At 45.4% G+C, this 25,140-nt stretch overlaps 1 protein-coding gene across 4 annotated transcripts in view; it reads right to left on the bottom strand.

Annotated features, from left to right (window-relative positions):
- Window positions 1-25,140, bottom strand: part of LOC121454874 (carboxyl-terminal PDZ ligand of neuronal nitric oxide synthase protein-like) — a 286,814-nt gene that overhangs the window by 232,469 nt on the left and 29,205 nt on the right. Inside the window, exon 1 of one of the 4 annotated variants that reach the window (XM_041662249.1) lies at window positions 19,187-19,289. The exons of the other annotated variants lie outside the window; for them this stretch is intronic. Coding sequence (XP_041518183.1) covers window positions 19,187-19,192 — 6 coding nt within the window. The 5' untranslated portion in view covers window positions 19,193-19,289. Of the gene's footprint in view, window positions 1-19,186; window positions 19,290-25,140 lie in introns of those variants that run through there. 4 annotated transcript variants of the gene reach the window in all.

Genomic DNA, 25,140 nt, shown 5'->3' with positions numbered 1-25,140 from the left:
GTCTCACTCTATAGCCTAGGCTGACTTTGAGCACCTCAGTTTGGTCCAAACTCTCTTCTACCTCAGACTACTGAATTCTGGGAAATACAGACCCAAACCACCGCACCCAGTTGGTTGACTTGCACTTCACAGAGTAAAGTATCCTCAGAGGCTATTGGTCCTCAGGGTTCCAGCACTGAATGGCGTGTCAGCAGAGAGTGTATGCAGAGACGGAGATGCCAGAGATCACGGCCAGGAAATGATCAAGTGTGATGACAAAATGACTCTTGCACAGAGAACTACGGGGGCTGAGATGAAAGCCTTTTAGGGAGTTAGCGAGGCATGGCCCGAAAGGCCTGGGCTTTGGAATTGGATCTGGACTGAAGTTTGAGCCTTAGTGCCTTCTATAAGACGGGAAGAGCATCATCTCGCTCAGAGAGCCACCCTGGAGTCAAACTGTGGCGAGTGCGAGACAGCTCTTCCCCTTCACAGCTGCTCTTGGCTCTCTGTCTGGGTTAGCATCTGCTTGATTTTGCAATTAAACCGTCTCCCTGCAAACAGAATTCGCTGTCAACTCTAAGGTGTCGCTGTGCACTCCTGTGCCCTGAGCATCTGGTCCAAAGCCTGGCCCATCCTCCAAATGAAAGGTAGCAGTCACTGCTTTTCCTGTTCTTAAGCAAGAACCTTTAAGATATGATCGCATTCTTTTACCTGCCTTCAGGCGGTCCCACACCTCCCACACTCGAAGGACTCCCTGTGTTACCCAACTTCCTACAGCGACCCACCCAGGAGTCCTCATAGCAGAGGTCTTAATCATTCCTATTAACATAACCATCACAAACCAGCACATACTTTTGCAAGGTCTTTTCCATGGGGCAATCCAAGTAACCTATAGGAAAGAGGACGTCAGAGGGCTATTCCTCCCTGCCAAGAAAGATGAAAAGGGAAGGGTTAAGAAAAGGATAATGAAGTCCAATCAAAGGGGAAAGAGGAGCCAGCAAAGGTGAGGGGCACAGTATACTGTGGATGTCTGTCTCCACAGGAAAGGAAGACACCCAGGAAGGCATGTGCTGGCCCAGGTCTCTGGGACTTACCTTTTGCTTTACTCCAAAAGGGTCCAATGCTGATGTCTAAAGAACAAGTGTTTCAGGCAAAGTAGCCCAGCTACAGTCTGTCAGACTGTGATCCAGGGGCACTGCCTCAAAGATAGTGCTCTACAAATACCACACCAGACAGAAAAGAGAGGGTCAGTGCTCCAATCAGGCCCAAAGGAAACTCCAGCTCCCTAAATTCCAAAAGGCAGAAGAGACAAATGGCTATCTGAGGTGCCTGTTAGCCTACCTAGTATCACACTGACCTCCAGGCTCCCTCAGTATCACAAGCAGCTATGATACATCTCACAGTCCCTTAGCATCCTAGCCCTTCTCACCTCCTCCCCTGCCCTAAACTCCCTCCAGCTCCTGCGCTTCCCTTCTCCCAGCTGTTTGTTCTCAATATAACCCTACGATTTTCTCTCTCTCTCTCTCTCTCTCTCTCACACACACACACACACACACACCACACACACACACACACACACACACACATACACACACACACACACACCTATAATAAAAACCTTCCTCTTCCCCATACCACGGAGCAGTCACATCATCCGCTCCATTTCTAGCTCAACTACTTTCAGCTGTTCTGTGAACTCTACAGCGCTACCTCAGTTTCTCACCCATGAAATGGAATGCCATGGTTTTGAGGCTGGATAGAAAGATGGGAAATTTTAAGGAACATTGGAAGGAAAGTAGTTCTTTCGCCCTAAGGATCTGGCTGAGAGTTAAGAATTCTGATACAGCTGTGGACAAGGTAGTGAATGCCTTTAGTCCTAGCATGCAGGAGGCAGAGGCAAGTGGATTTCTGTGAGTTTGAAGTCAGTGCCTACATAGAGAGTTCCAGGACAGCCAGACTACACCAGTTAGACCCTGTCACAAAAATGTAAAAGATTATGATAATAATAATTTTGGCACAGTTGACCAAAACCCCTTCATTGGCCATAGCATCTGCCATCACCACACCACCACTTTCTTTTGGAAAGATATTTCAAGCAGGAATGTTAAAGCATGCTTAGGCCAATATGTGCATGACCTTTCGTTTTTACCTCGTCAACATTCCTTTCTCACCTTTAAATCTCTACTTTTCTAAGTAAATATCATAAACAAGATTACGAGCCATATTCACAGTCAAAACATATCTTGACTTCTTTGTGGCTGTGTGTAGTAAGGCTTCCTTTGACTTTTTCACCTTTTTTTAATCAACAAACTTATCTGTAAACCTTTCAGTACAAAGTACTTTATAAACCATTTTTGTAATCTCATGCACTACAGAAAATTCACTTGATAAAAGTAAATTTCCTGGCTAGTTTTATGTCAACTTGATACAAGCTAGAGTCGTCAGAGAGGAGGAAGCCACCACTGAGAAAAGCCTCCATAAGATCAGGCTGTAGGAAAGCCTATAGGGCATTTTCCTAACTAGTGATTGGCCTGGAGGGCTCAGGCCGTGGTGGGTGGGGCCACGCCTAGGCTGGTGGTCCTGGGTGCTAGGAGAAAACAGATGGAGAAAGCCAGTAACCAGCACTCCTCCTTTGCCTCTGCTACAGCCCAGGTCTCCATGTTCCTGCTGTTTTGAGTTCCTGTCCTGACTTCCTTCAGTGATGGATGACAATGTGGAAGCATAAGCCAAATTAACCAATTCCTCCCCCAACTTGTTCTTGGCCATGGTTCTTTTTTTTTAAAAAAAAATATTTATTTATTTATTATGTATACAATATTCTGTCTGTATGTCTGCAGGCCAGAGAGGGCACCAGACCTCATTCCAGATGGTTGTGAGCCACCATGTGGTTGCCGGGAATTGAACTCAGGACCTTTGGAAGAGCAGGCAATGCTCTTAACCTCTGAGCCATCTCTCCAGCCCTTGGCCATGGTTCTTTATCACAGCGACAGTAACCCTAAAACAGCAATCCACTTCATCTTTTCAATCCCTCAGACGCTGTAACTCAAAATCCACCACAATCCAAACTGAGGGCTAGCAAGATGGTTCAGCACACATGTAAATGCCCAGTAGGTATGGCAGCTTGCCTGTAATCCCAGCACTTGGTGTGTGGAGACAGGATTCTCCAGGGCAAGCTGGCAAGCTAGACTAACCAATTCAGCAAGTTCATCATCCAGAATGAATGGCCCTATCCCAAAATTTAAGTGGACAACAATTAAGACATCTGAGGTCATTCTTTAGTCTCCAGCTACACACACACACACACACACACACACACACACACACACACATTTTTAAAAGCACCAAATATACATTACAGTAATTCTCTCCTTTTGAGAAGCTGGAATTCACCTATCTTGTTCTATACTACCTCCTTTCTTAAGAGTGCGCATATGTCTTCATGTCCTTGACCAAAGGCATAGTGTGAGTTAACTTTTTTCGTGTTAAACAGTACACTCTCCTTTACCTAATAAATCTCAAATTTGCTTTCTATGACTCATTCTGAAATTTTTTCCGTTACATTAATCAAAATTCCAGCCTCACCTAGTCAGAGGTCGGAGAAACTAATTCCTCAGGATGCTACAGCCCATGTGTCAAGTTGTGTTCCTGGCAGTGTTTACATCTAAAATGTCGCCTGAAGCCTGCAGTGTTGGAGGTTCGGTTGGCAAATGATAGACTTTTGGGAAGTCACTGGACCATGAAAGGTCTGGCTTCATTGATGAATTAATTTGATGGAATGATTGGGAAGTGACAGAGACTTATGAGGTCCTGCCAAGATGGAAGAAATAGGTCACTGGGGCCATGCCTTTGAAGGGTATCTCTTGTCCCCTGTCCCTCTCTGCTTCCTGACTGCCAGGAAGTGACCAGCCATCCTGGGCCATACCCCACCATCATGGCACACTGACACCACAGAACCAGAAGCAAGCAATAGACCCAAGTGACTATAAACAGAGGCTGTGAGCCAGAACTGTGTTTTTCCTCCTCTATCTTTCTCAGTTATTTCTAGGAGCAAAAGAAAACTAACACAGAAATTAAGCAACATGCTAGAAAAGCATGCAGTGCCACATAAAACTCCATTTCTTTATGACAAAGTCGCAGAACACTATATATTTGTTGAAGAAAACACAAATATGCATATGCACACATACACACACACACACACACACACACTCAAAGAGAGAGAGAGAGTTGGTGGCTTAGAAATGACAAGAGGACCTTGCATGAGTCAGTAAGAACTGGGCTAAGGAGAAGAATTCCATCCAAGACAGAAGAGGTTCTAGGCAGGAGTCTTCTTTGGGACATAGAGGAATATTGTTGGAAACCTAAGCAGGCTGTACCAGGCCTAGCTTAAAGATGCTCTCAGTGCACGCTGCCTACCTCACACTCCAAGACACCAAGAACCAACAGCAAGGGTCCACACTTGCATTACAGGTTCAAAAAGGAAAATACAGTTTTACGGAGACACTGATATTTTAACAAGAATATTTTATGGGGAGGAGCAGAAGATTCATACTGCTTATAGCAGAACCACACGCCATCTCCATTAGACATCTTTGTTCATCTCCCCAACCAGAAGTCACAACCCATCTTCTCCTCTCCACGAGAGGTCTCAACAGTCACCCTGCACACCCCATACAAGCAAAACTTTAGAAAGGAGTACACCTGAGCATCTACCTGTCCTTACACAGACCAGACAGCTAGCTGCCATGACGTCACTTCCAGTCATAGAACACCTGTCAATCACACAGACAAGGCTTGTCCCTGGAATGGGTGAAAAGAATAGGGAAAAGCTTGCCCTCGCAGACAAACAGGAAGCAAGACACAAAGCTTAGGTTGGCTTCTGGCCCGGTATCAGACAAAAACACAGACCCTTGGTGGTTAGAGCCTGTGGTGTTCAACCGCCTCATCCCTGGAGTTATGGAAGGTTCGCAGAGCAACACTAACAAGGAAGAGATGAGGCCAGAACTCAGGACAGGCACAGGCAACTACTGAGTCAGAGGAAATGCTGCAACATCTCCAAGCAGGGCCCTGGGCCACAGGATGCCTCAGCCACATGCTTGCCTCTCCGGAGTTGGGAAGTTCCTGGGGGCAAGAAGCAGGGGCAAGGACGGTTAGGTGCAGGGCTAAAACAGGAAGCAACATTAGGCACAATTAGATAGAAGAAGCTGTCCAGTTTTCCAGGCCATATCCTGGTTTTAGCCTTGAAAGACCATATGCCAGGAATCCCCAGTCCTAGATAACAGTGGAATAAGGTACCCTCTCCTCCCCACCCTGAGAGCTTCCAATTGCAAAGGGTGAAACACCCCTGGTTAGGTGCCAGGGGTGCCATAGGTGCTGCTAACATCCATATGCGCTAAGCACACACCTTCCTTGTGCTCCACACAGAAATGGGAATAAAAGGGAGATTCTAGGAGGGAAAGAACAGCCCTTTAGGGTGATCTGAAGTAGCTGTACTTTGAAAGTTTGTGCCCAAGATTTATGTGTCAGAAACCTAATCTTCAAAGGTCTGTGTTGGTGGTAGTTGAAGGTAGGGCCTCTGGGAAGTGATGGGGTGGAGAGACTGCGGCCCCTGTGAATGGATTTACCTATTCCTGGGTTAATGAGTGGGTTATTGTGGGAATAGCTTTGTTTTTAAAACTCTTCTGATTTACTTGCTCATCACGGGATGCCCACTACCGTAATGTTGTAACCCTTCAGGAAAGCCCTCACAGGGTGCCCTTGGACTTCTCAGCATTCAGAATACAAACCTAAATAAACTACCTTCCTTTATTAACTATCCAGCCTTGGATATTTTCTTATAACAACAGACAATGGACTACATTGACTGACCTCATGGCCTGGCCGGCCAGGACTACAGGGCTACCCTCTGAAAACTGGCATTCAGTCATACCAGCTTCTCCACCCCCTGCCAAGGTTGGATCTGGTATGTAGAGCAAATGAACAAAATAAAGGATCTAGCACCATAATTATTAACATCAGTGCTTATATTTTTATACACATTCTAAGAACTTTACCCATCTCATCTCTACAAAGCCTTATCCTCTTGGGTCACTGCACCCACATTTACAAAACCTAACCAAAGGAAAACCACACATCCCATCACCACTTGGCCCCATGCACAATAGGGGGACAGACTAAATATAATCTTCCAAGACCTTGAGCAAGAACCACACAGTCACTTTCTTCCTGTAAACCCAACCCATAAAAACTATGAGAATAAATGGATTATAATAACTTCCAGTTGATAAGGTTTTATTATCTCTATTATATCTATTTATTTAGTTAGTAAGTTATGGTGAGGGGCACAGGGTCACAACACAAGTGTAGAGGGGTCAGATGACAATTTATAGAAGTCAGATTCTCACTTTCCATAATGTGGGTTCCAGAAATCAGACTCAGATCATCAGGACTAGGGGCAGACACTTTACCTGTTAATCCATCTTGTTGGCTCTCAACTGATGAGTTTGAGGCAACTGGCTATTAACTCGGAGTATATACTTGCTATAAACTACAGTTCTTCTTCTTCTTCTTCTTCTTCTTCTTCTTCTTCTTCTTCTTCTTCTTCTTCTTCCTCTTCCTCTTCCTCTTCCTCTTCCTCTTCCTCTTCTTCTTCTTCTTCTTCTTCTTCTTCTTCTTTTTCAAGATAGGGTTTCTCTGTAGCTTTGGAGCCTGTCCTGGAAATAGCTCTTGTAGTCCAGGCTGGCCTTCAACTCACAAAGATCTGCCTGCCTCTGCCTCCCGACTGCTGGGATTAAAGGTGTGCACCACCACCGCCTTATTTATCAAATCAACATATTGCATAGTTAAGAGGAAAACAAAGGAGCAGCATAATATAGTCTGTTCCCTGGGTGTGCTCTTAACCTGGACTATAAGGGATGGATAGTGACTTCAAAGACCATTCCAGCATCCCTCTTACATACTAGTCTCTATCACAGATCAACATGTGCTTATGTGCATACTCCAACCCAATCAGAACTGTTGCTTCTTGCTTTCAGTTAAGGAGGGTATTCTGTCTGTGGATTCCCAAATTAATATGCAAGATAGAGATATATATCAGCAACCATAACATTCTACATATATGACAAGACAGCCACACCCAACTACACGTGCAGCTGTACACATGGGTTACTTAAAATGAGACCTAAGTAATCACAGCAGAAGGAGGCAGAGGCTTTTCATTAGCTGGACAGCAGAATGCAGAGCAATCAAAGGGATGTTGGAGAACGTGGGCTTAAAAATGAGTGGGATAAAAACAGAGAACTAGTGGGCAAAAACAGCTCCGTGACTTACTTCTAGGGGTCTTGGAGTTCCCAGACCACCTCAGCTTTAAAGCAAAGAACACAGTAGCAAAACACATTGTGCCGATCCTAGACAGCACTCCTAGAAACCATGGTGATGGGTGTTAACTCAGACCAGCCGATAGGAGGGCTTCCAGAGGCACAGGCCAATCCAATAAACTGCAAGAGCATGGTAGATCAATAGTGTTAGAGAAGTGCAGAGGACAGAGAAACAGCTCTGGGGTGACAAGAGTGGTCCAGAATTCAAATGCGCTCATCAGTGTAGCTAGAAGGATGCCACTGACCATGAGGAGACGGATGGGCGGAAAATGTACGAAACTGACCTTGCTTCCTTCAGAAGGTGGTGGGAAACTGAATCGTGCATTGCTTTCTACATTTCTCTATTAGGGGCATGTGCCAATCACAAAAGTAGAAAGCCCAAGAGTACAGACTCCAAATTTCAACTCTCATCTTCATTACTAAACCTAAACTCTGAGAGGGCTAGAGCCTGCTATCATGAAGGTTCAAGGTCAAGTACTAGGTTGAGCAGAATCTTAGAGAGTCCAGGAGCAAGCCCTGGGGCTTTCACTAGTCACTCATCCCTCAGCGGGCCAGGAGCTGCTGCACTCTAGCCCAACTCAGGTTGGCCTGATAATCTTCATCTCTCAGCATAGCAGGGCATGGCTGGAAGGGCAGTCTTTATCCCAGAAGGGCTAAAGGGGCCTCTCAATAACCAGATATAATAAAGGCATAGAGAGGAATGTATACACTTCTGCAATTGAAACACACACACACTCACACACACCTAGAAAACAGTGGGGAAATGAGCAAACAAGCCCACTGAACAGAATCTCAAATTTTAACTTTATATTCTAATTTCTAAGACCTGTAGCTGGTTCTCTGCTTTTCTACACAATGTAATGATCAATGAGAGTTAAGCTCTATAAGGAAAGGGTGGTGTCTTGCTATTCCTTTCTACCCAGGTATAGTGACTCTACAATGGACAATTAGGCATGAGTAAGGGGATGGGAAGATCGGGAGCCTAGGTTCAGATAATGCAGTACTTGGTTGGGCATGTTGGTTCGTGATCTTGAGTTTGAGGCAAGTCAGAACGACAGAGGAAAGCCCTGTCTCCAAAGGAGGGGGTCTATTTATAACATACCCTTTCCTACACAGACGTAGGAAATTCAAACAGATCAGAGAAAACGTGGTCCACTAAGTTCATTTACTAAGACACCTGCAGTCTTCTCAAAAGTAGGTCTGCCCATTGGCCACTGGTCTTGGAACCAGATACTGTCACTGAGTCTCCAAAGTCAGAAGTGTGCAAGACATTGTCATGCTCTGAGATAGAGCCCCAGATGGCCACAGTAATTGCACTACAAAGTAACCCGTCTCCCTGCACAGACTCTGCTGTACCCTTAGGAGACATGAAGGCTTCTGTTTCTCAAGGTCCAAAGAAAATGCCAGTTTTGTACCCAGAGCAGGTGTCCCCATATCAAGATGACATCTACAAATCCAGGACATTTGTACCAACTGTTCCTGTCCTCCAGTACTGGAAATCTTCCAGAATGAGAGATAAATACATCCTCTCATGATTCCAAGAGCCGATCTTTCATCCTTGCCGTACACTGAAGTTGAAAATCTTTGCGGATTCTCAATATACTGTGTCCTTGAGGATCTGGCAGCTTGACATGACCCAGTCCTTCTTGGAGCCAGCAATGATTGCCACAAAGCAGAGGGAAAAAAGACACTAGTCTTTTAAGTCCTAATAGGACACAAAAGACTGAGAAGAGATTCAACAGTGACATCACACAAGGGTCACAGATATGATAAGGAGATAGCGACAAAGTCCAGCACAAGTTCAGATGGACAAGCACCTAATTCACTTGGGCACTGGTCAAAAGTATCAAAGAGGTAGTTTTTGAACTTGAAGGATGAGTGGTGGCTACTGGGTAGCAACAGAGGAAGGGGCCCAATTCTAAGCAGGTGCACAGCACGCACAGAAACAAAAGCTAGGCCAGCATGATTCACTGATGTGTTTGGGATGCTACCGGCCTTAGACCCACCAGTGTAATGATGCAGAGCAGGTGGACAGAGCAAGGCAGGAGGGTTTCATATCCTTACTGAAACCATGGACAACCAGTTAGGGTTTTGTGCAATAAACTTCGTGGGAGTTGGGTCTTAGCAATCCAACTCAGGTTGTCAAGTCGCCTTTACCCACAGAGCTGGAATACACTTGACTCGGATGTATCTGGCGGCTTTGTGGATGATGGATCAGAGAGGGGACAAAATGAGAGGGACACCGTGAGAGACAAGGAGGATCTAAACCAGCACCAGAGAATCGGGAACAGGATGAGGGGATGTCCAGGAAGTCAGAAAGTCCAACGATGTAGCCACGAGGTAGGGAAAAGAACCCAGCATTCCAGGATTCTTTCCTCTTACAGCACACTCGCTGTTTCCTCAACTCCTTCCTCCTCCCCCACTTAGACCTCTACAGTCTTGCTTTGGATAAGTTATGGGTCGTACCTGGCTTTGCTGTCACTCACACCTCAGATCTGTGTCATTTACCCCAAATGCTGACTGGATGGCTATGCCACCGAATTCCTGTGACCTTTTGAACTGAAGTTCATCATCTTTCCTTGTTAAAAAAAAAATGGTTTTGTAAAAATGTATCCTCTCCCTCATCCTTCCCCACTTAGCCCAAATCACATCAAGTTCACAGGGCAAGAACTGACCTGATTCTATGTTCCCCTTCATGCCAAGCATGTTCTTGGCACCCAGGGAACACTGATTACTTCTACCAGCCACAAAAATAATAATCTATAAATACCTTGGCTTCCTGCAGTTGAGAGGAATTAACCACACTGCAATTAAGAAAAAAAGCTGTAGAAAACATTTAGTTAGCAACTTTCTGATGTAGACAACAAGATTAAGGCAATAAATACCAGCTCCAACATATTTCTTTGGTGACATTCTATAAAACAGTCCATAAAATACTAAGGACTGCCCAATGCCACAGCAGAATGCTTGTAATGTATGAGTCACCCATAAGCTAAAACTGAACAGATTAACCCATCATGTAAAAGACAGAATAATAAGCATCAACAAGTTTTACTAATGCCCAAGAAGAGAGATGTTTCCTCCCCTAAAATCTCATTGATATTTCATACTTTATGCCTCAGTGGGTAAAGGCACTTGCCATAAAGCCTAGCGGCCTGAGTTTCATCTCCACAGCCTATGTGGTAGGAGGACAGAACTGAACTCCTGTTGGCTACCCTCTGATTGCCACATGTATACCATGGCAGGCAGGCAGGTGTGTGTGTGTGTGTGTGTGTGTGTAAAGCAATGTAATAAAAATTTAAACCATACTTTAGAACAGCAGTTCTCAACCCCTTTGGAAAACCTCTATCCCCAAAAATATTTATATTACAATTCCTAACCGTAGCAAAATTATAGTTATAAAGTAGCAATAAAAGTAATTTTAGAGTTGGGAGTCACCACAACATGAGGTATTAGAGGTTCGCAGCATTAGGAAGGTTGAGAACCACTGGTTTAGAACAATAAAACAGTGTTATAGTATGATCTTATTTATATACTTCAAGAGAAGACTATAAATGGCCTCTGGATTCAGGCACAATAGTAACCAGAAAAGGACATGAAATCTACCAGTCTTGGTTCTGGCCAAGAATAGATAAGATAATAATATACACCTAGAAAGAAATGTAGGTCCATAGCTGCTACAGACTGAAGTCAAAAGGACCTTAAGTCATGGACCAGGCATCTAAGGCAACGGGTAATACTATATTACATCAATTACTATCACACTGAACCTCGCTGGCACAAAAGTTTCAAGGACAATCAAAATCTATCACAAAGAAAAGACAAAAACCATACAGCTCAAAGAGAATGGCCAGAGAAACAAGGAACTGAGGATTCAAGGAAGAAGGGAGGGAGTCCCAACAAGAATGGAGCGTCAGGTCTGGAACGAATCTTAAGCCATAACAGCCCCCAGAGCCTCGTAACCAAGGTACACTGAAGGGGTTCAGAGGCACCCTGTGTCACGGGGCTTCAAGACTTGATAGAGATGTGACTTGGGAAATTCTATTCTAAATTTCTGCCATGACTTCAAAAAACCTTTTATCTCAGTAACAAAGCTTCAGAATAAGGTTACCATCACTTTACATGTTACTTTAGTGAGCTGAAACTCAGTTGAATAATTATGAAGTTATCTTATTGAATAATAAGTGTCACATTCCCATGAGCTCATCTCACTGCATAATTAAAGGCAAGTCTCCTAGTTCCATTACACACACGGGCCACTCAGGGAGGACTCTGAATTATCTTGACTATCTCTCTATCAAGGTGTGGTGGTTTGAAAGAAAATGACTCCCATACGGAATGGCACTATTAGGAAGTGTGGCTTTGGTGGGTGGCGTGGAGGAAGTGCATCACTGTGGAGGGTGGGCTTTGAGGTCTCCTATACTCAAGCTATGCTCAGTGTGGGACACAGTTGCTTCTGTTCCTTGTGGATCAAGATGTAGAACTCTCAGCTGCTCCTTCTCCAGCACCATGTCTGCCTGCATGTCTTCATTTCACACCATGCTGGTAATGAACTAGACCTCTGAAACTATAAGCCAGTCCCAATTAAATGTTTTCCTTTATAAGAGTTGCTGTGTAGTGGTGTCTCTTCACAGCAGTAGAAACCCTAACTAAGACATAAGGTGATTTTACCTAAGTTGTGATCAATGAAGATAGAAAATGACTAAACACTAACTCCCTCTGCATCCATCTACCCTACGCTCCCCGGAAGTACCTCTGCCCTCCTGAGTGTCCCTTGCCCAAAGAGGTATAACTGACATGCACTTTCTTTTTCCCCCAAAGTCCAAGATGCCATCACTTTCGGGGAGAAGGAGTAACACATTTGACAGTATTTAACGAAGTCTACCCCATGACCTTCACCTTCCAACAACCACATTTGAAAACTTCCTATAACCCTTCACGACAGTCAAGTGTTTCAGCCCACCTTCCTATGCAGGGCTGAGGGCCACATGTCTAGGATACACATATGTGCCATCACTACTAGACTAGATTTGTTGTGCAGCTTCCACTTTCAAAGTATTTCCGTATTTCCACTGTCATTCCACCCAAGCAACGCTACTGCTTCTAGTTCACATGCTAGCAGCTTAAGGAGTGGAGAAACGCAGACACTTCCCCAAAGTGCCCAAGGATGCACAAAGGACAAAAGCAGATTTCCTCTTCTGTTTATCTTCATCACATCCCAAAGACGCCACCAAACAACACTAGAGCCCACAGAATGACCCAAGAGGCTTGTTGTGTAAAGCTACAAATAAGACTCTAAGACCAGACCCACTGCCTGGAAGAGGTTTAGATCAACTGAGGCACCTGGAGAGGGCACTCTCCAACCTGGTAAGCTGTCTGCAGTCTGTGCTCTGTGCTCCAGGTTCCCAACTTTGTGATCCGTCACCACGCTGGGGTGGGCCTTGATGATGCAGCTGCCTTTGAGTCATTTCTGCTCCTATAAGTAACCCCTCCCCCCATTCCTGTATAACTCATTGGTTCACCAAACTGAACTTTGGTGGCATTCCTACGTCAGTCTATCATGGGCTCCCGATCCGGGGTGAGTAGACATATATGTTGCATCTTCCCAGAAAAAGTTCCATCACACAGCATGCTGCAGAGCTTGGACAGTAGATGAATAGAATCACCTCTGAATATTTTCTAATGGCACAGGGAAATTTCCCTGCAAGGACACTTTGCTTAGATCGGGCTGTTTACAACCATAACCCAAACACAGCTCTCGGTGGGAAGTCAGAGTTCTAACTATCACCTACCTCTGAAGCTAACATGACGAAGACCCTGCTCTCCCTACTGAGCCCACTTCATGCCTTATTGGGCCCTGTCAGCTACTGCACAATCAGCTGCCATCTAAAGGGGATTATGTGCTTATATATCTACTTTTAATTGCACTGTGAGGCCCCAAGACTGAGAAGATTCTGTGCGTTCCCATACTTGACAACGGGGACAGAACACAAGCTGTCACTCAAATGTTCAATCAAATATAAAATATATACAAGTCCTGAATGCTCACATGTCCTATGGTATTCATTGACCTCCACCTTGGAGGAAACCCCTCCAGTTGTAAAAACAGAAGAAAATAGGAAAGCATTTTTGCTTCTTATAAATTTTAGCCACATCCTTTAATCTTAATTTTTTTTCCATTTACAAAATGACAGAGGGGAACTAAAATTCTGACCTATTTGTCCTAAATTAGCAAATCTTAATCTGTTAGGTCTACAGAGAAGTCTAGGGATTGGTCTCATTTTTGTTCAGCCCTCAGGAGACTCTGAGATTAGCAGCCCATTCACCTACTAACTACCATAGCACACACTGCTCAAGATTTTCTCTAATGTATCCAGTGCAGGACCTGCCTAGGGAGGCCAACCACACAGTCAAGTGTGAAGGGTGCCACTCATGGTAGCCTCTCAGGGTTCTCATTCTGCTCAACATAAAGGAAGTTTCTGGAAAGACACTCCCCTGACTTGGCCAATGACTTGCCCTAATGAAAACCACAGCAGAGACATTCTAATGTCCTTATCTGTCCCTCGTGTTCTTGGGAAGTGGGAGCTGAAGACTCGACACCTATGGTCCCAAGGCGGAGATGCTACAAGACTCTGCTGGATGCAGAACACTGGAGGCAAACCACGCACTCCTACACTTGCCAGGGAGGACTGCAGTCCCTAGGATGTATGTAAATTACACTGCTGCCGCTTATGAGCCTTGAGACTTTGGTCCAGTTTCTTAACCTCTTCCTTCCTTTGTTTCCTCATCTGCGCAATGGAGAAAATGCTCCCTCCCCTACAGGCCTAGAGCCACTGTTAGAACAGGGACTCAATGGATGGAAGCCATTGCTGCTGCAATATATTTGACACTAAGAGGGAGACTTGGTGGTGCAGGTGGCTGACGTGGGAGAAACGGGAATTCCAAGTCTAGCATAGCAGTTCTCTACAGAAAGCCATATACTCTACAGCTAAGCCAATGAGTACATGTGAGTCTCAAGCAATTTATTAATCACATTCATTACTGCAGGAGTTAGAAAGGTCCTGGCCTTAAGTGACATACAATTTAGATAGAACTAATATGATAAATCAAATCACAGATACGATCTGCACAGGATCTGTGTTCTGCAGTCACTAGCTCTCCAAACATTGCCTGTGTTTTCAAAGGGAAGAACTTGTACCCGAGAAAAATGTGGATTCATTCATTTTTCAGCACACGTGGAATCCGCAGCATACTTACCAAGAGGGAGAGAAGCCTAATAAAAGATAATGTCCAACCTCAAGGAGCTAGAGGCCGCTCAAACACTGGCATTGGTGTACTGAGGACTCAGAAGGGATGGCACAACTTTGTACGGAGGCTGAGGTCAGAAACAATGGCAGAGATGCAGCATTTGATCTGAGGGGATCAGAAGATACTGGGGTTGGGAAAACATAACAGGCAGAAATGTAGGAAAGGATGCTCTGAGCTCTTGGAGGTGACGAGACTGGCCGGAGCGGCATACGAAGTTTAAACTGTGGGGTAATGGGCTATGATGGGGGGGGGGGGGGTGCTAAAAGGCCAAGGTGGATGGTGTAGAGTCTACCTTTACTTACTGAAGGGAAAGACAGAGGAAGCAGCAATACGATGACGTAAGGTACATGTGACCATAGGACAAATCTGTAGACAGATAACTCCATGGAGGGCAGATACAGAGGGCTAGAATTGTCAGGTGAGGCCTTTAGTGGCATTGGGGAGGAGGCATGAACACAAGAACTGAAGATAACACAGGAGAGAAAGCTTAGCTGGGGGTTCAAAAAGAGCTTGGCATGAGGATGTTCACAGTGGCTAGGCAGCACAGTCTGCTCTGGGATAGCTTGGAGTAAAGCACTGTCTCAGAAAGCATAGTTGGCAGAGATGCTTGCCTAGCATGGAAAAAACCCGAGTGAGACCCCCAGCACTGCATACAACTGACCATAGTGGCACACACCTGTAAATCTAACACTTGAGAGGTGTGGACAAGGATCAAGAATCCAAGGTCATCCTTAGCTAAACAGCAAATTTAAGGCTAGCCTGGCATATTCTAAGATCCTGTCTAAATAAATAAATCAATGAAAATGAAGAAAGGAGCTGGAGAGGTGGCTCAGTGGATAAGAGCACTTTTTCTAACGAAGAACTGGAGTGTGCTTCCCAGTGTCCACAAAGCAGCAGACAACCTCCTCTAACTCCAGTTGAAGGGAATCCAATGTCCTTCTTCGACCTCTGCGGCTATCAGGCACACAAGTGGTATACGTAAAGATGTGCAGAGAAAATGCTCATACACATAAAAGAAATACATCTAAGATTTAATTTTAAATTTCACAAAGAAATGGTAAATTCAGCTTATAAAAATATAACTCATTTAAGTTCTCATGAGTCTCTGTGTGCAGAGAAAAAGGGGGAATCAAGCCAGGGGTTATCAAAGGAAAATGAGACTCCCCAGAGACTGAGAGAAAGAACCAAAGGATTCATCAGACCCACCCTGGACTGACTCAACAGCCACAAAACTGACCAGCCATGGAGAAGTCCCAGGCTGTGTCTGGCTTGCAGCAAATCCCTGGAGGTTCAGAGCATTTCTTCAAACAATGAGAGGAGACAGGGGTCAACCATGGAGCTGAATCTTCCCCTGCTTATACAATCCATGCCCTGTCACTTGCTGACAAATTACCTTGCAAGCAGCAGACATTTAAACATCTGCACTCACAGGACGAGAGAGGGGGAACACCGACTGTAGTGAAAAGGAAGGAAAGCTGGCTCATAGCAAAGGAAGATCAGAGAAACACAGCTAGAATCCAGACATTTGTGTGAGGAGTTCTCATTGAGAGCTGTTGAACAATGATGAAGAAAATTATCAATATTTAATATAACGTTGAATATTTCATCGTGGTATGATGACATTTTTGTAAATATGTATAAGGAATAAGAGTCTGTGATCAGAGTTAAACAATGGCAGACTAGAGACAGCATTTCCAATTCAATTGAATGAGTGTATCCCCGAGGACAATGTAACGTAATAGTATAAAAACCCAAGGTTCATATGGAAACGTGGCGTATAATAAAGTCAGTATTTTCTAAGTGGGAAAAATTAACGTAGCAAATACTATTGGGAAAACTGAATTGCAACTTAGAGAAATATAATTTAGATGGGGGTGTGGTCTGGAGAGACGGCTAAGAGCAGGTACTGCAGAGGACCTCAGTTCAGTTCTCAGCGCCCTACATTAGGATACCTGATGGACTGAACCCTACAGCCGGGAGCCACATGGGTCCTGGGATCAAACTCTGAGCCTTGGGCTTAGCAGCAAGCACCTTTATCTATAAGCCATCTCGCCAGCCCTTGTTAAAGCAAGCAGAAACCTAACTGGTAGGTATTGCATCGCTGTTCATTTCCTCACTTGACAGTGGTGCTCTATGTGAGGAAACACCCTTGTTCTTGGGAATCTGCACAGAAGTACGGATGGATAAAGAAACTCGGGTTAGCAAGTCACTTTCGAATGATTTGGGAAGGGGCTCAGCAGATGGCTCAGAAGTTAATATCTGCTGCTCTTCCAGCAAATCAGAGTCCAATTTCCAGGACCTGCAACAAGGTGGGCTCACACCTACCTGTAACTCCAGATACAGAGGACCTCATTGTCCTCTCCCAACCTCCACAGACACCATACACATGCGGTACATATACACACACTCAGGTTCACACACACACACACACACATACACACACTCAGGCACACAAACACACACATACACACACTCAGGCACACAAACACACACATATACACACACTACACACACGTCCTGTTTTATACTATTGCTATTTTGCTATTATATAGAGGGAAATTCAGTAAATAATCCTGTAAATAATAGTCAACTGGAGCTTTCTATTTAAAAACATCCTGAAATCAATTGTTTAATAAAGGGAGGGGTCACTTTAAATTATGGTACCCACCCAAATTTATGTGCCCATAAATTCTAGCTTTTAAATATGAGGTTGTTCATCTGTGTTACAACAATCTTGCTTCCAATCTCCTTAGCTTCTCATAAATGAGTTAGTCTGCTCTGGCTGCAAACTTTCAATTATGTCTCCATGCTCCCTGTGTGGACATATTAGCTAAGCACTGATCCCACACCTGCAGGGAGGTGAGGTGCTAAATCCTCACCCCGTCCAGACAATGACAACAGAGTTCTTCCTCTGGGGTAGGAAAGGGAAGAGTGAATTCTCGCTCATTTCCACCATAACTGTTGGTTCTTCTGATGACAAAGGGACATAGCGCTGAGGGCCTTGGAGATCGACTTCACTCGACAAACGCACCTACTAAGACCCTGTGCAGCTACACAGCTAACTAAAGGCACCGCACCCCTCTGAAAGTGGGGGTACTGTCCCTGTCACCACTAGCTGCGAGATTTGGGGCAAGTCACATGGCTTCCATTTCTTCATCAGCAAAGATTCAGCTCCATGAATGGATCTGTTGCCGACGAAGGCAGTGTTTCAAGTGAAAAGAGGTGGAAGGCGCTGAGCTTTCAGTAGCAAACCTGATACTCAGGCCTGCACAGCATGGGGAACCCTGCCCCTGCAGCAATGGAGTGAAACGGAAACCCAGTGTAGGTCTCGTGTGTGTGTGTGTGTGTGTGTGTGTGTGTGTGTGTGTGTGTGTGTGTGCAAGCTAGAAATCAGCCTCTGTGCCATCCTCAGAACATACCCCACCTCATATTTTAGGCAAGGTCTCTCATTTGCTAAGCTGGCTGGCCAGTTGAGCCAGCTCTCAAGGTTGGGATTTCAAGCACGCACCACCATGCCTAGCTTTCTTCCATTCACTCTTGCTATGAAAGTCAGACCCACATGCCGGTACAGCAAGCACTTTACCAACTAAGCCATGTCTTCAGCCTGGCATGGCTCTCTTTCAGAATCTGTCTTAGTTAGGGTTTCTGTGGCTGTGAAGAAGCACCATGGCCAAAGCACCTAGGGAGGAAAGAGTTGGTTTCATCCTGCCCTTCCAGGTCACAGTTCATCACTGAGAGCAGTCAGGGCAGGGACCTGCAGGCAGGAGCTGATGCAGAGGCCATGGAGGGGTGCTACTTACTGGCCTGTTTCCCATGGCTTGCTCAACCTGCTTTCTTATAGCACCCAGGACCACCAGCCCAGAGGTGGCACTGCCTACAGTAAGCTGGGCCCCCCTCACATCAATCATCTATCAAGAAAATACCCAACCGGCTTGCCCACAGACTAACCTGGGGGAAGCATTTTCCCAGCTGCGGTTCCCTCTTCTGAAAGGACTCCATCTAGCCTGTGTCACCGTGACACAACACTAGCCAGCACAGTGTCCATATCCATGAGAAACAAGCTCCATGGAGAAGGGGAGGCATCCACACCCTGCATAGCAGCAGACTGCTGGGGAATGCAGTCACGAGAGGGGAAGATTCAGAGACAACACCGGGGAAATGGTACACAGTGCATATAGAGAACATGTCTTTTAAAATGAAAGAGAAAATCTAGAACAATCCTCTGCCTAGTTCCTGGACCAGATTGCCAGTTCTGTCCTTGGTAACTGCCAATCAACTAAACGACTGCACAGATTTCCATCGGCCAAAAGACTTCACTTGCAGAAAAATTCCTAAGTTGTGGACATCCAAGCGGTATTTCCGCTTTCCATTTCCACATTGTTAAAACCATAGGGATGCAACTGTACATGCATAGAGCAGTTGGTCATATCAGGCTTCCTTTAGGGTCGGTTCATCAAGTCATGACAGCATGATTTGATGAAAATAAGAAAGGATGACAGAAGGCAGCACCCCGATGCACATACCTGCATGCGTGCAACCAACACTCACGGCCCACACATACGCGTATGCACCTTTCTTAAGAGGTTAGAGGAAGTCGCACTGCCCCCAGCAGCATCAAGACATCCTGCCGCTCACATCGGATCTCAGTGTCTCCCTTGCGCTGGTGCAGACTGTGGCCACCCATGCCGCCTCCTCCTCACCATCCGTTCCCGGCATGCTGAGCCAATGATCCCTGATATGCCTCGCACTTCCAGTCCCAAGAGGACAATTCCAGGCAATCCCATGTGTCCCTGGAAGTCTCCTTACTCACTAAGAATCCCTGTCCTTGCCCCTGGTACCTTAAGAAACAAGACTGAGGTCCCAGACCTGGAAGCCAAGTGCTCTGGGATTCAGATGGAAGCTGGAGCTGCACAGGAAATTGGGAAGACAATCACAACCCTTTTCACAGAGAAAAAAGCCATGCAGGCAGGTCTCTACTACTTCTTTTGGACCGAGCCCTCTCCGTGTGAGCGACTTTTCAGTGAAATTTCAAAACAAACAACAACAAAAAGAGCAGCGACAACACCAGCTCTCTGCTTACATTTTGCCATTTGTTGTTTTTGTTGTGTTCTCTTTTGTGGGATGTAGAGGACCCAGAAGAGATTTCACTTTTAAACAGAAGCTGGGAGCAGAGACACGCCAGTCCCCAGGGAAACACTGGCACCCGGGCTCCACACTGGCGTACTTGCCTCTGGTAAACCCTTCCCGGTTAATCAGGTTTCACGTTGGCTTGTGTCTGTAAACCCAGAGTGTAAAGCCCTTTTTGGAATGTGTCCACAGGCTCCCCAGACCGGCTGTGCTGCCCCACAAGCTACTAGAATAATACCTGCCAGAAGTCCCTGAGTAGCCAGCCCCTCTTTGTTTGTTATGGTAATAAAGAGCTTCTGTTTCTAGATCTTTCTTTAAAAGGAAAATACCCAGGCCAGGTGAAATGGCTCAGCAGGTAAGGCTCTTGTGGCCAAACCTGAAGACAGAACCTACATGATAGAGAGAACCAGCTCCCTCAAGTTGTCCCTTGACCTACACACGCACACACACACACACACACACCATGGTGCACACACTAAATAAATAAATAAATGTGATTTTCTTTCTAAAGAAAGAAACTGGTATCTCTACCTTCCCCCAAAGTCTGCAATTGATGGCAGATTATCATGATTCCAGTATCATCAAGTGACCCTCATACTAGGGTTCTAGAAACCCTGGCGAATTTTCCTATTGGGGCCACAGGCTCCCTGAAACAATACAATAAATGCTGTTTAGGGGCAGTTTTCTGAGAAGAGAGGCTGTGCTGGCTAGTTTTATGTCAACTTGACACAAGCTATAGACATCTAAGAGGAGGAAACCTCAGTTAAGAAAATGTCACAATGGAGTATTACTCAGCTGTAAAAAAAAAAAAAAAAAAAAAAAAAAAAAAAAAAAAAAAAAAAAAACAATGACATCATGAAATCTGCAGGCAATGGATGGAACCAGAAAGACCCAGAAAGACACACACGATATGTACTCGCTCATAAGTGTATACTAGATGTAAAGCAAAGGATAACCAAACCACAATCCACAGCTCTAGAGAAGCTAGTGACAAGGAGGACCCTAAGAGGGATGCATGGATTGGCCTGGGAAGGGGAAACAGATGAGATCTCCTGGGTAACTGGGGAGGGGCAGGAAGTTGGAGGGGATGGGGGACGAGAACATGAGGGAACAGGATGGTCAAGTTGCGGGAGTGAGGGAGTAAGAGAACAGTGAAAGAGGTAACTTGATAGAGGAAGCCATCATGAGATTAGGGACAAGCCTGGTGCTAGGGAAATTCCCAGAAATCCACAAGAATGACCCCCCAGCTAAGACTCCTAGCAATAATGGAGAGGGTGCCTGGGCTGGCCTTCTGTAATCAGACTGGTGAACGCCACAACTATCATCATGGAGCCTTCATCCAGTAATTGATAGAACCAGATGCAGAGATCCACAACCAAGCACCAGAATGAACTCTGAGAATCCAGTCAAAGAGAGGAAGGAGAGGATATATGAGCAAGAGAGGTTAAGATCATGAAGGAGAAAATCTACAGAGACAGCCGAACCAAGCTCATGGGAATTCATGAACTCTAATCCAACAAGTGTGGAGCCTCCAAGGGCCTGAATTAGGCCCTCTGCATGTGGGATACAGTTGTATAGCTTGATCCGTGGAAGTAGGACCAGCATCTATCCCTGGTGTATGAGCTAGCTTGACAAAGCCCATTCCCTATGGTGGAATGCCATCTTCAGCCTTAATGCTTGGTCCTCCCTCAACTTAATGGGCCAGACTTTGTCAATTCCCCAATGGAGATTTTACCTTTTGGGAGGAGTAGATAAGGGGAGGGGATTGGGAAAAGGCAAGGGTGGGTGGGTGGGAGGGAGAACTGTGGTTGGAAGGTAAAATGAAATTTAAAAAAAAAAATCATTAAGAAAAAAAAAAAAGAAAATGCCTCCAGCTGGGTGGTGGTGGTGCATGCCTTTAATCCGAGCACTAGGAAGGCAGAGACAGGTGGACTCTGATTTCTAGGCCAATCTGATCTAGAGAATGAGTTCCAGAACCCTGTCTTGAAAAACCAAAAAAAGGAAGGAAAAAAAGAAAGACGGAAGGGAGGAAGGAAGGAAAAGAAAGGGGAGGGAGGGAGGGAGGGAGGGAGGGAGAGAGAGAGAGAGAGAAAGAGAGAGAGAGAGAGAGGGCAGGCTGAATAAGCCAAGGAGAGCAAGCCAGCAAGCAGCATCCTTCCATGGCCTCTGCATCAGCTCCTGCCCCCAGGTTCCCGCCCTGTTCGAGCTCCTGCCCTGACTTCCTTCAGAGATACATTACAAAATAAACCTTTTCCTCCCAACTTACTTTTGGTCATGGTGTTTCATCATAGCAATGGTAACCCTGACTGAAACAGAGGCCAAAGCTGCCAAGACTCAGGGGAACTCAGAATGCTCCCAGAGGACATGTGTAACTTCCACCTCTACCACAGCCTCTGCACAGCCCCAGCCACCTACAGGGCCCATATGCAAGCAGATTTAAAAATATGATTGATTACTAGATCAGTCCAGAGAAGCCAGGATATGGAAAAGCTCTCACAAATACAGGTTCACCATACAGAAAAACTGTGCAGAGCACTTTGGTTTTTAAGAGTGGACTGTTCTATTGGCAAGACAACACACTTTGTAAGCATTTGGGATTGAGGAGACATCTTACAATCTTTTCAGCTGCATCTTCTCTTTCCATTGTGAAATAAAAGACAATTCGAGATGCACAGAGAAGCGACAGGAAGTTGTCTTGACTGATACATAGTAAAAACGTGGAAACAAAGGGCAGGAATGTGGCCTGTGCATCAGATGACCAGCAGTCACAAGGGTCTTTAGGCTGCCAGGAGACAGTAGACCCTGTGTCCTGATGCTCTCTCTCTCTCTCTCTCTCTCTCTCTCTCTCTCTCTCTCTCTCATTCTCTCTCTCTTGCTCTCTCTCTCTCTCTCTCTCTCTCTCTCAACACACACACACACACACAGGCACGCACACACACGCTCCTGCTCAGAGCCTTCCTGGAAGAGCTGGAAGGATAGCCGGGCTCTTCACAGGAAGAACTAAAGGGCATCCTAGCTGCAGTCTGGCAGGACACCAGCCCTTTTTATTATGGGGCACACAATGACACATTCCTTCACCACTGAGCTCAGCAGTATGTCTAAAATGTGAAAAGGAAAGAAGCCAGCCAGCCAGGCTGAGGGGTAGCTGAGGGATCCCTGGGCATATTATTTGACCCCTGGTTTCTTATGTCCCCCTTTCTGCTCAACAGGAGAACACAGCAAGAATGGCTCACTTCACGCTTTCTGTCTAGAGAAAGAAAAAAGTGATGGTAAATTCTCTATCTGGAAGCGGGGAGGAGGGAGGAGGAGAGAGGGGGAGGGGGGGGAGCACTAAAGTGTCAGGCACAGGCTGTAATCCATTAAGCAGCATCAAGTAAATCCACACACAAATCTAGTCACAACTGGCCAGCATTAATCTGCTGACGATAGGACCGAGGTAAAGCAAGCCAGGCTATCTGGAGAGACAGCCCCGAGAAAAGAACAGGGTGCATGGAATGAGGTCCTTTCCCCAGGAAACTGAAGCCAGCATTTTCTGATTATTAGATTAAGCCCAAGAAAATGTCTTAATGCTATCCATAGGGGCACTTTTAGCTCCCTTCCTAGTCCCTGGTGCTTTGAGAAACGCATAGCTGTTCAGGAAGCATCAAGAGAGCTCAAGTAATGTAAATGAAATGGGTTTAACTCAGATTCAGACAACGGAACAAAGGCTGCCTCTTTTCCAAAGCTGGTGAAATATAAATGTCCCTGTCCCCTAAAAGAGCACAGTTCCACATAGATAGGAACATCAAAGAGAACTGAACCAAAAGCTCTCCGAGAAGACTCCACCTACACAAGAGCTTGTGCAGAGGAAGAGCCAAGTGAAGCCTCCCCCAGAGAACTTCTAAGACACAACCCACACAGAGTCTGCACCAAAGCTGGAGTTTCCCATCTTCTGCACTGTCTGTGGGACACAAAAATATTTCAGGAGGGAGAGCTCTCACATCAACAGCCATCTCTAGCTAGGACTGATGTCCGTGTCATGCACTATGACATTAAACTACCAGCTCACGGGTTTTTCTCTTGTTCTCCTGAGACCTGTCATACTCGAGATATTTACTTCGTTCAACACTACCTTGTGCTCAGCACTGCCCTGGCCCGCAGTGTTTACTCATAATCAGACAGATCTTACAGGTGCTCTTAGTAGCGAGCCATCCCTCCAGCCCCAAAACCTGTTTTCTTTTAAGTCTGTTCTTCAGAGATAGGCCTCACTTTTGGGGGAGGGGGAGAGAACCTGTCTTTAGAACTCACTCTCTTCTTATGCCCAGCACTGCCCGAGCCAACTTCCACGCATGTGCAATGTTTTAGACCCAAGTTACTCTATTAGCTTCCAAACTGTCTGCAGCCTCTTACTGAAGTGTTTCTCAATATGACTATCAGGCCCACTTGGTAGCTCTGGTAAGATGCACATCTGACTCAATGGGTCAGTGGTTCTGACAAGTACCCCATGACACTGCATGCTGGTCTATAAACCACACTCTAAGGGAATGCTTTAACTACCTCAAATGGCATTTCCAGACAATTCCTCTTCCTAGGATCCTGTTCATAAACACATGCAATGATCCCCAAAATCCAAATCTCTCATTGATTTTTGTCTTTTTAAGTTAATATTCCAATGGAGATTCTAAGAGCTGAAGTCATTTGCCCCGTATCACGCAGCCAGCAAAACATTTAGACTCAGAAAACACCTACCAAATTTAGAGTCACATTAAACTGCTTTGATTTCTTCAATACACTGAACTCTATCTGAAATTACCTCAATCATTTTACTTATATTATTATAATTTGTCTCCTTTTACCCATATCTCTAACACTGAGGCTAGCTTCTAATTCTCAGAACTAACAAGGGCTACTTCTGTTGTCTTCGCTGTTAAAGCCCCAGATGTAACTCAAAAAGATTTCTGGCTCATAGGATAATACCTGTTGAATGAAAAAGTAAATGCTATCAAAATGAAAGACATTGTTGCTTCTTCTATAAAGAGATAGGCCAAGAATTGGACCATTCTGGAAGCTTCGGTCAAGTCATAAGCATGAGCCACTGGTTTCTGAGAAGCAGCTCAGAACACTAGAGCGTGAACACGGGACAAAGATGGGGAAAATGCCAACCCATCTGTTACAGTTTAGATACAAAGTGTTCCCGTTCCCACAGGTTCACACATTTGAATAGCTCTACCCGCTGGGGGCTGCTCGGGAGTTGTGACATCTTCAGGAGATGGGGCATAGCTAGAAGAAGTGAGTTGATGTGGGGGAGGCCCTGAGGTTTACAGCCAGGTCCCAGCTCATCTCTTGTCTCTGCTCCCTGGCCCACTGAGAT

This window comes from Microtus oregoni, unplaced genomic scaffold (genome assembly GCF_018167655.1).
Source record: "Microtus oregoni isolate MIOR12 unplaced genomic scaffold, Mior012 000013F_ref0000133, whole genome shotgun sequence".
Classification (NCBI taxonomy): Eukaryota; Metazoa; Chordata; class Mammalia; order Rodentia; family Cricetidae; genus Microtus; species Microtus oregoni.
The sequence above is the reverse complement of the archived record's forward strand: the minus strand, read 5'-3'. Positions and strand labels throughout refer to the sequence as shown.